The sequence below is a fragment of the Brachyhypopomus gauderio genome, unplaced genomic scaffold (genome assembly GCF_052324685.1).
Source record: "Brachyhypopomus gauderio isolate BG-103 unplaced genomic scaffold, BGAUD_0.2 sc128, whole genome shotgun sequence".
In the NCBI taxonomy this organism is placed as follows: Eukaryota; Metazoa; Chordata; class Actinopteri; order Gymnotiformes; family Hypopomidae; genus Brachyhypopomus; species Brachyhypopomus gauderio.
Genome location: NW_027506949.1, coordinates 117,501 through 127,500, shown reverse-complemented (window position 1 = coordinate 127,500; position 10,000 = coordinate 117,501). Strand labels below are relative to the sequence as shown.

Here is a 10,000-nt window from a genome sequence, read left to right as displayed (position 1 = left end):
ATGTTTTTCAATTTGTTTTTTAGGCCAATCCATTAATTTCACTGTAAATTAATTTTTTTAATAGTACAAAGTTAAATAGCACAAATGACATAGTGTCCTAGTAGCTTCAGAGAAATCTCCAGATGAACCTCTGGTCTAACAGGTGTTCCCTTCATCACCCGTCATTATCCATAACCCCATTACCCCATCACCCCGTCATCCCTTTATCCTGTTACCCCATTACCTGTCTTAAAGGGGAACCCATCACAGTAACATACATCACATTACTATCCAAATAGCAGGGAGATTCATTGATACAGTCCACATGACACATTGCAATCTATATATACAGTGCTGCTTGAAAGTGTGTGAAAAATCCAAACATGGTCATTGTTTTCTACAAATAATAAAAATATTCTTATGAAATAAACATCCAAATCTCAATTTGTAAAGCTGAACCTTCAAAATATGGGACACAGAATAAAACGTCATTTTTCTCTCCGAAAACTGAAAATCTGCCAAGTTCAGAAGTTTGTGAAGCTTTTTAGTTAGTATCTTATGGCACCTCCTTCTGCAACTGCTACACCAACCAAATGTCTTCTGAAAACACAATCGAGTGTCTCATGTTTACTTTTTGTGATTTTTGCCTCCTTGCAGATCTCCACCAGTTGAGAGAGGGTGGAGGAACATCTGGTGTGCACCACCCACTTCAGATCTTCCACAGCATTTCTACAGGATTGAGGTCCAGACGTTGACTGGGCCAATCCAGAATACAAATCTTTTCTTTTAACCCATTCCTTGGTAGTTTTGCTGAATTGTTTTGGGCCGTTGTCTTGTTAGAAAATCCATTTCCGTCCTAACTTCATCTCCCTGACTGATGGCATGAGATTCTGGTTAAGAATTTCTTGAGAGCACAGGCTTCCTTCTAGCAACTCTCCCATGAATGACATGTCTACAGATTACTGATCTAAACTACACAAGGAAACTTTCACAAACTTTCAACCACACTTTCCACTTTCAACCACACACAGACTGAAGAACAGACTGGTAAGGGGTTAAATAATTGTGAACAGCTATTGGTGGAGAGATACAGGCTGTTAGCAAAATGGCTCATGACAAAGAGAAAGAAATAGATTAGACCCCCCCCACACACACACACCAGGCAAGCAAACCCAAACAGTCAAAATGACATCCAGGCAAACCCTAGCAGGCAATACACTGAAGGAAGGGAGACAAACAAGAAATAAATAAACAAAACAAATCAAGCAAACAAACAATTCAAACAGAAGTAAAATGAGAGTCGTTATTGTTGATTACTGGTGAGGACAGACATGTGCGCAAGTCTCCGTGTGTCAGAGAGAGGACAGGCAGGAGAGGTATGGCGGTGGGTGGGGTGGGGGTGGGGGGTTTAGAAAATGTTTCACTCACCAGAATCAGCAAATTCTGAGGACACAGACAGACAGAACAGAAGACAAGGGGAGAAACAGGAAAAGAGTAAGAAAGTTGATAACAGCTGTGGATAACAAGCAGTTCACAGCTCAGAAGCACCTGAAGACTGTCGGGTGTGTTCAGCAGGAACTGGCATAAGCGCTGGACGTTGTGTCACACTGGGTGAACTGTGAGCGTTTCATAGTGTGGGAATGCTAACAGTCTGCCTCGACCGGAACAGACACCTACGACCTTTTATGTTGGATTAACAGATGCGAGGACTAACCTCAGAGCAGTAGAAAGTTTCTGTATAGCATCTTTTAAAGTCAGAGAGCTGGGAGTTTATTTTTAGCAGCTGGAAGGTTTTAACTAAGAAAAGGCTGTATCAGACTTCATACTGTACAATTATGTATGAGACTGACACATGCAGGGCCTTTTAAATGGCTGGTTCTAAAGACTGGCGCCGAGATCTCAATGCACATTCACACCAATGTCACTCACAAACACCGCACTACATGCCCCTGGAGACACATTCATTTCTCCTGCTTCTAGTCATATTTAAGGAGGCATGGATAACACTGCCTGTGTTATAGACGTATTTAAGGAGGGATGGATAGCACTGCCTGTATTCTAGTCGTATTTAAGGAGGCATGGATAACACTGCCTGTGTTCTAGATGTATTTAAGGAGGGACAGATAACTCTACTGGAGTTATAGGTGATCTTTGGAGGTAAAAAACATTTTTAATAACTTAGTGAACATAAGACTGTAAACACACTCCAGTTTCCTGTTTGTGTCTGTGCAGAGTGAATCGTCAAGGCTGTAGTTAAACCTTCAGCTACGAAAATGAAACATGACATTCTTTTATTAAACATTTGTTTCCAAGATGTCATACAGAATTTAGATCTGTGACAACATACTGAAGATTATTCACAGGGCACAATCTAATACACATGGATCAAATCTTCACATAAACAGTGTGTCATTTATGGTACACTGTCTACCACATGACACAAAATCGTAAAATGTAACACAACCCATGCAATTCTTTAAAAACGGGTATTTATTTTTGACCTATATACGCTACTGAACTGTAAACTTTGGACATTAAAAAGAAACAGTGCGTAATCCTCAGTAAAATAAATCCGAATGCATGACTGAATGCTGATACCTTCACACAGACTCATCATAACTGTGGTTTTCATTTTGAGTATACGGTCAGTTCACATGTTCAAATACAAACTAAATCAGCCCCTCCCATACACATAATTAAACATTTATTCTGTGCTCATCACTGGGGCAATAACAGCTTGCATATGTACATGTGCACACGAGTGTGTGTGTGTGTGTGTGTGTGTGTGTGTGTGTGTGTGTGTGTGTATACATTACCTTCACTAAGTGGGTCTAGTGTGTGGATCATCAGCTGGAAGATGCTGTTTCTCATCAGGCTGTTGTGCAGGGAGGCGGAGCTCCCTCCCCTCTGGAGTCGGGGCTTGGCCTACAATAGGATAAGAGGCAAGTCAATCAAACAAAAACAAAAATGCATCTCCACCATTGGTGTTGCTGATATGGGGAGGAGCTCGAGGGCTGAGACTGGCAGGGCATCATCATCATCATAGCAACATGTCCAAACAATGAGGAGGAGTTAGCTGTGTGGGGCTCATGCAGGTGTTATTGTGTGTGTGTGTGTGTGTGTGTGTGTGTGTGTGTGTGTGTGTGTGTGTGTGTGTGTGTGTGTGTGTGTGTGTGTGTGTGTGTGTGTGTGTGTGTGCACGTGCGTGTGCGTACGCATGGATATGTGCATCACAGGTAAACACAGACAATTTAAATAGCAACAACAACGGCCTCGTGGCTCTGACTTGCTTGGCTCTGCACCTCTTGAGTTGGGTTAATCGCCACGGTGCGTCAGAACCGGGCTCACCCATTAGTTCTTTATTCATGGACGTATGAGCCACCATCTAGGAGAGTTTAGTTCCTGTGGAACAAGTTACAAATATAACTAACAAATATAAATATATCTTCACTGTTTTATCAACAATGCTAATCTTTGTTTTAGGGAAAACAGGGCAGCCTGGATGACATGGTTGATTTAACCTATCCATCTACATGAAGTACCTACAATACGTTAAACCAGCTAGTCACAACTTGCTACAACACCTGTGTCTCTGATTCATGTTTTGGCACTTCTGATACAGTTAAGTGAAAGAACAATACGTTCACTGATATCCCATGCCTATATGTGTAAATACACTCACGGATATCCCATGCTAATCTGTGTAAATATGCCCACTGATTTACCTTGCTAATCTGGGTAAATATGCCCACTGATTTATCTTGCTAATCTGGGTAAATATGCCCACTGATTTACCATGCTAATCTGGGTAAATATGCCCACTGATTTACCATGCTAATCTGGGTAAATACTCTCATGGATTTACCATGCTAATCTGGGTAAATACACTCACTGATATACCATGCTAATCTGGTTAAATGACTTTAACCCTAAGACATTCAGAAGCGTCTTTTCTGAGATTTACAGAGACACTTCCCCTGTTTATAGTCATAAACCATCAAAACAATACAAAACCAGCTGCCAAATTATATATATATCTTTTTGTAGTTTCATTGGTGTTGCCTTTTAAATTGAAAAAAAAAAGATGACCAGAATACTTCTATCATGTTTTTCAATGGGTGATGTACAAGAACACTGAGCTGCTACATACAGATTACACTCCCAGCATATAATCCACACCAAGCACAGTAGCGGTCTGCTTCCAACTCAGTCACATTGCCAGTTTTTACTTCATCTTGTGTTTTTCCTTCAATCTGAGATGCTTGAAAATCCTCATTTCCGGGATCAACATAATATGACTTACAAGAGAAATGTTAAACAGTAAGCATAGTGACAACTACTCAATTCAAACATAGAAAAGGTAGATTAATATTATCACTAATATTAAACCCCTACTCCCCTGTCCTCATACCCCACTGAGGTTTGACACCATGTCTCTGTGGGAGGACAGTCTTCAGGGGTATCCCAGTGTGTCTATATGGCTGTCTCTGTGGGAGGACGGTCACGGTGGGGGGGTATCCCAGTGTGTCTATATGGCTGTCTCTGTGGGAGGACAGTCTTCAGGGGTATCCCAGTGTGTCTATATGGCTGTCTCTGTGGGAGGACGGTCACGGTGGGGGGGTATCCCACTGCCCCTGCAGGGCTGTCTTTAACAGGCTGTCGGATGCGCACCAAAGAACAATATGAACCAATCAATGATCCAACCAGTCGACCGGAGAACACCCACTCATGCAGGCACGGGAGCACTTAGTTTACAATGTATATGTACTGTAATAAAACATATGAAGATACTCATAATCATGATAATGACATGACCACCAGGCACTGATGCTCTCCACAACAGGAAAGGCAGGGAGGTTGACCTTATTTTCATGACATGACTCAGGGTCAGGGGTCGAGCATGCCATACGATGGACCTTTGACCCTAAGCGGATAGAAAACGGCCCCTCCATGGCGCTCAAAAGATGCATAACAAAAAACAAACAAACAAACAAACATGTAGACGTGAAGACACACACGGACGCAGACTCCACCTACCGCCAGTTTGTTCTCATCCTCTGCTCCCACTGGACTAACCTTTACGGAGTTAACGGAAAACAGAGACAGCACGAGAGAGAGAGAGAGAGAGAGAGAGAGAGAGAGAGAGAGAGAGAGAGAGAGAGAGAGAGAGAGAGAGAGAGAGAGAGAGAGAAGAGAAAGAAAGAGAGAGACAAGTAACGTGAGGCAAGTCCACATGAACACGGACTGGTACACTTCGCCATTGCGTTTGACTCCACACAAACACAAAGAAAATCAGACAAACAAATAAAGGACAATGACCAACAGGACCAAGGTTTTAGTGTCGGGGGGTTGTTGTCATTTACACTACATTACAACTCAGAATGCAGCTTCACAGCTTATCAGTCAGTGATTTATCAATCACATTATCAATGACTAATACATTGTTAAGCCCTAGACAGGCACTGTTAATCCACAGACAGGCACTGTTAATCCAGAGACAGGCACTGTTAATCCAGAGACAGGTGCTGTTGATACAGAGATAGACACTGTTAACCCCAAATCAGGCACTGTTTACCCTGAGACAGGCACAGACAAATGCAGCTGGCAAACAGACTAGAGGATCTTATCCCACGTCTTAAAATGATACGATAGCATAACAGGGGTCAGTGCAAAGTCAGGCAGTTTGCAGTAAGATACATCACGAATGAAAAACTGCTACGCAACTAATTAGCAAAACTGCCTCGTTCTGTTGAGAGGGGTTTCCAATGGCTGCCAACAAGTAGAACAATTTGTACTGAGGACAGAAGTATCAAGTCAAAGGATTTTTTTTTTTGTAGCGCATTTCACAACGGCCATTGATACAAAGCAGCTTTACAGACATCTGAGTCCAAGCTCCCAGTGAGTACGCCAAAGAAAACAGTAGTGAGGAAAAACTCACTAAGAGTATGAGGAAGAAACCTTGAAAGGAACCCAGACTGATGTCTAGCATGTTGTTAATGCTTTTGTCTGCTTGGGTGCTGTGAGTCTAAAGGCTACCCTGGCTATTCATTTCCAAAGAAATATGGCATTCCGTATGGCATCAATCACCGCATCACAGGCAGGTGACAAAGAATCCTGCCCCCTGCTGGACGCACCCAGTCTGCTGAGAGCAACACCGCTAGCGGGTGGAGATGACGAATGAAACAAACCGACATGGCTCCACGGAGACGCCAGGGTGGTGCTAGGTGACAGAGTACTCACTCCACCAATCAGCACTGACACCACAGTGGGCGGAGTCCCCCACACACTGCCAGGGAGAGTCTTGTGTGTGATCTGCCACTGGACTCGTGAGAGTCACACTGTCACAGAGCATAAAGGAGCTTTGTGAAGACTGCCAGAATGTCGTGCATCACTCTGAGGACTTTTATTCAGTTGAATTTGAGGTTTGTGTTTGTACTGAGTTTGTGTTCTTTTTTAGTTTATCTAGAGTGTTTTAGTTACTCGCCACCACATTCCAAGTGAGGTTCATTTCTTTCACCAGAAAACAACCACAACGATGTTACAGATTGGACAGAAATATTCAGCCTCCAATTATTTTACTTTGGCTTCCTGAAGAAGAGATTAAATTGTACCTGCTTTATTGTAACCCTTTTCATTGTAACCACTTCATTGTAACCCTTCTCACTGTAACCGCTTCATTGTAACCACTTCATTGTAACCCTTCTCATTGTAATCACTTCATTGTAACTGCTTCATTGTAGCCCTTCTCATTGTAACCGCTTCATTGTAACACTTCTCACTGTAACCCTTCTCACTGCAATCCTTCTCACTGTAGCCCTTCTCACTGTAACCGCTTCATTGTAACCCTTCTCTCTGTAACCGTTCTCACTGTAACCCTTCTCATTGTAATGCACTGTGAAACACAAGCTACAGTATAGTATCTTCAGATTTCATTGATATACCATGCTTTCCATGCACCATGTTCAACCTTCAGGGGTTGACCCAGATAACATGATCATGGAGTTTATGAAATGTGATTGCTCACACCATGTTAACAGGACCGAACTGCTGACTAATTCTGGACCTTTCCCTCGGATCTTCTCCCCTCTGATGGTTGTCGGACGAGTTCACGGAAAGGTTGGGTCCGATCTGAGATGAGCACTCCACGCTGAACTAAATCACAGCAGGAGCTCGTGGAAGGTCGTTCCCAGCAGGTTTTAAAATCAATCAGGACCTCTTGATGCAGTGCCTTCCCAAAGACTTTACTGAGCTGCAGGATCGCGGTGGGGGTGTGATGTGCACATGAATCACTCAATGGTGTCGGAAAATAGCAGCTAAAAATAGCAGCACCCAGCAAATTCACTGCACGCTCGAGCATACGCATTCAGCAGCTGGTGAGCGGATGAAGCTGTTAAAGCTATGGTCAGCATTCTGCTAGGTGGATGAAGATTTTAAAAGCTTTGGACTGCAGGTGGTAGGTGGATGGAGATTTTAAAGCTACAGTTAGCAAGCAGTAGGATTAGAGTCTCTCCTGAGCTGTCCAGGAGAGACTGACAACAGCCAGTCTCTCTAATGTGCTAATTCAGGAACCGAAAAAAATCCAGCCCAAACTTTAGAAAATGGTAATTGATTAAGTAAAATGAGCCGTAAGCATTGCACAGTCCTCCCTAATGTCTGACCTCTCTGACGTGCATCTTCAGCGGAAAACAGCTTTGATTTTTTACATCTACCCACAATGATTTCTGCGAGGTAATCACACATTTCAACAGGCAGCAAATGGAGGCAAACAAGAAATCAAGCAACTTGCTAATTAGTGAGCAGATTTTCCTGAAGTAATTAGAATGACTAATTAGTGAAGTACAAACACATCAGGCAGTGAGACTGACCTCCACATAAAATTATACTGAATGACCCTGAGGGGTCACACGTGAACAAAAATAAATTCAGATATATCCTCATTCTTTAATTGGCTACTGCACGGATATATTCTATCTGTAATAATTCTACATAATTTTCTAAATTTAAATGAAAGCCTCAGGAAGCAGGATACCCAAGTAAATTTAACTGCATTTCATACAGTTTTGTGTAATTAACTTAAATTAAAAAGTAAAATCAACAAGCATTTGTGTGCTTTTTACAGTGAGAGAAATCTCAGAATGCAGAGTGAGAAGATTTATTAGAGCAGCTCTCTTGACAACGGTAGGTGGTGGGAGAAGCAATCAGACAGAGCAGAAGTTTGCAGAGGTTTGGCTGTAGACCTCTGGTCTGTCTGATTACCAAAAAACCAAAAGGCTGTAGACCTCTGCTCTGTCTGATTACCATACAAACCTATAAGCTGTAGACCTCTGCTCTGTCTGATTACCATACAAACCAACAGGCTGCAGACCCCTGCTCTGTCTGATTACCATACAAACCAACAGGCTGCATACCTCTGCTCTGTCTGATTACCATACAAACCAACAGGCAGCAGAGCTCTTCTCTGGCCATGCTCCCAGTTCTGTCTGATTACCATACAATCTAGTGGTTTGTATGAGGTGACAGACGCAGGACCCCAGCCCCAGACACTCATGCTCAAATACACGGTACAGCTGAGCACAATAATGTTAAAGACTAGAGAGGTCCAGCCTGTTTGGTTTGTTTGTTTGGGAAAGGGCGTCTGTGGAATAAAAGAAACTCGATTCTGCTGCTCTGAGCAGATTCCACTTCCATTGTGAAGCCAGTCTGGTTTCTAGTTCTTTCAATTTCGAGATTCATCCCCAACCCATCCAGCAAATTTATCTCCATGACACAAGTGAGTCAACCTGCAGCCGCCTCTCTCTCTCTCTCTCTCTCTCTCTCTCTCACACACACACACACACACACACAGCTGTGTGTGTGTGTGTGTGTGTGTGTGTGTGTGTGTGTGTGTGTGTGTGTGTGTGTGTGTGTGTGTGTGTGTGTGTGTGTGTCAGGGTCACCCTGGAGTGACGAGGGCCAACTGACTGGTGAGCTGGCTGTGTCGTGACCCCAGACCGCTGGACAGGTTCATGGAGTGAACTGAGTCATTTGGATAATTAGGCTTTCACACAGCTCATTTCTGAACCTGACTGAACCCTTTGTGGGCTATAGAGTAACAGGGAGCTTGAGCTAGGTCTGCAAGATATCACATTCAGACACGCCCTCTCTCTCTTTCTCTCATTCTCTCTCTCTCTCTCTCTCTCTCTCTCTCTCTCTTATGCACATATACACAGAACAGTAAATGTGCAGCACATAAGGCATACAGCCATAAATAGGTATATTTAATATGGATAGAATCTATAATCTATTAACAGCCTCAGCCTATATACCTTTGTGTAACTTCTATAGCAGTGAGCAGAGACACTATACGCAGGAGTATGACCATCACACACAATCATACGGTGGAGTGTCTAAAGCCACACACACCAGCAGCCCTGGGTGTCATCCGTCTCCATGTCTGCCAGGCATCAGAGGTGTTTGCCTTTAGCACCGTCAGGGAGAGGTTTTAGCGTAACGGGACCATGTGTCAGAGATGAGGTGGTCTTTAGGGCTTTAGCCTGACACACTTTCCTGATTCCAACACCCTGGACATGTAAACATTCATGTCACTTTTTCAGAGCACCATGGTGAGGACAGGTTAGGGTCGTGGTTGGGTCAGGTCCTGGTCGTAAATACGCCAGAGCACTGTAGTGCTCCATCGAGATAGAATTGTGGATTTCTACCCTGGACTGTTTTCAAATTATTACTTATGGACTGCAGAGCAAAAACTGGTGTTACAAAAATATTTCTATATGCACAAACCACATACACACACGCGCATGCTCACACACACACACCCGCACACAGATCACATCATGCCTTAGTAAGGAAAAGAATGCCATGTCCTTGGTGAATTGCCTGTATAGTGTCTACTACATTAGCTAATTCACTTTTCTTTTAAAATAGCTCACATTGATTGGGCCTCAAATTTCTCTCTCCCTCTCTCTCTCTCTCTCTCTCTCTATCTTTCTCTTTCCTTCTAACTCCCTCGCTCTCTCCTTCCTTA

At 43.2% G+C, this 10,000-nt stretch overlaps 1 protein-coding gene across 7 annotated transcripts in view; it reads right to left on the bottom strand.

Annotated features, from left to right (window-relative positions):
* LOC143498978 (sodium/potassium/calcium exchanger 2-like) overlaps positions 1-10,000 on the bottom strand; it is a 43,688-nt gene that overhangs the window by 15,574 nt on the left and 18,114 nt on the right. For 4 of the 7 annotated variants that reach the window (XM_076993891.1, XM_076993894.1, XM_076993896.1 and 1 more), the window contains 3 exons: positions 5,017-5,055; positions 2,796-2,904; positions 1,408-1,422 (listed from right to left, as the gene is read on the bottom strand). In XM_076993891.1, coding sequence (XP_076850006.1) covers positions 1,408-1,422; positions 2,796-2,904; positions 5,017-5,055 — 163 coding nt within the window. The remainder of the gene's footprint in view (positions 1-1,407; positions 1,423-2,795; positions 2,905-5,016; positions 5,056-10,000) is intronic. The other 3 variants (XM_076993893.1, XM_076993895.1, XM_076993897.1) reach the window with 1 other exon arrangement.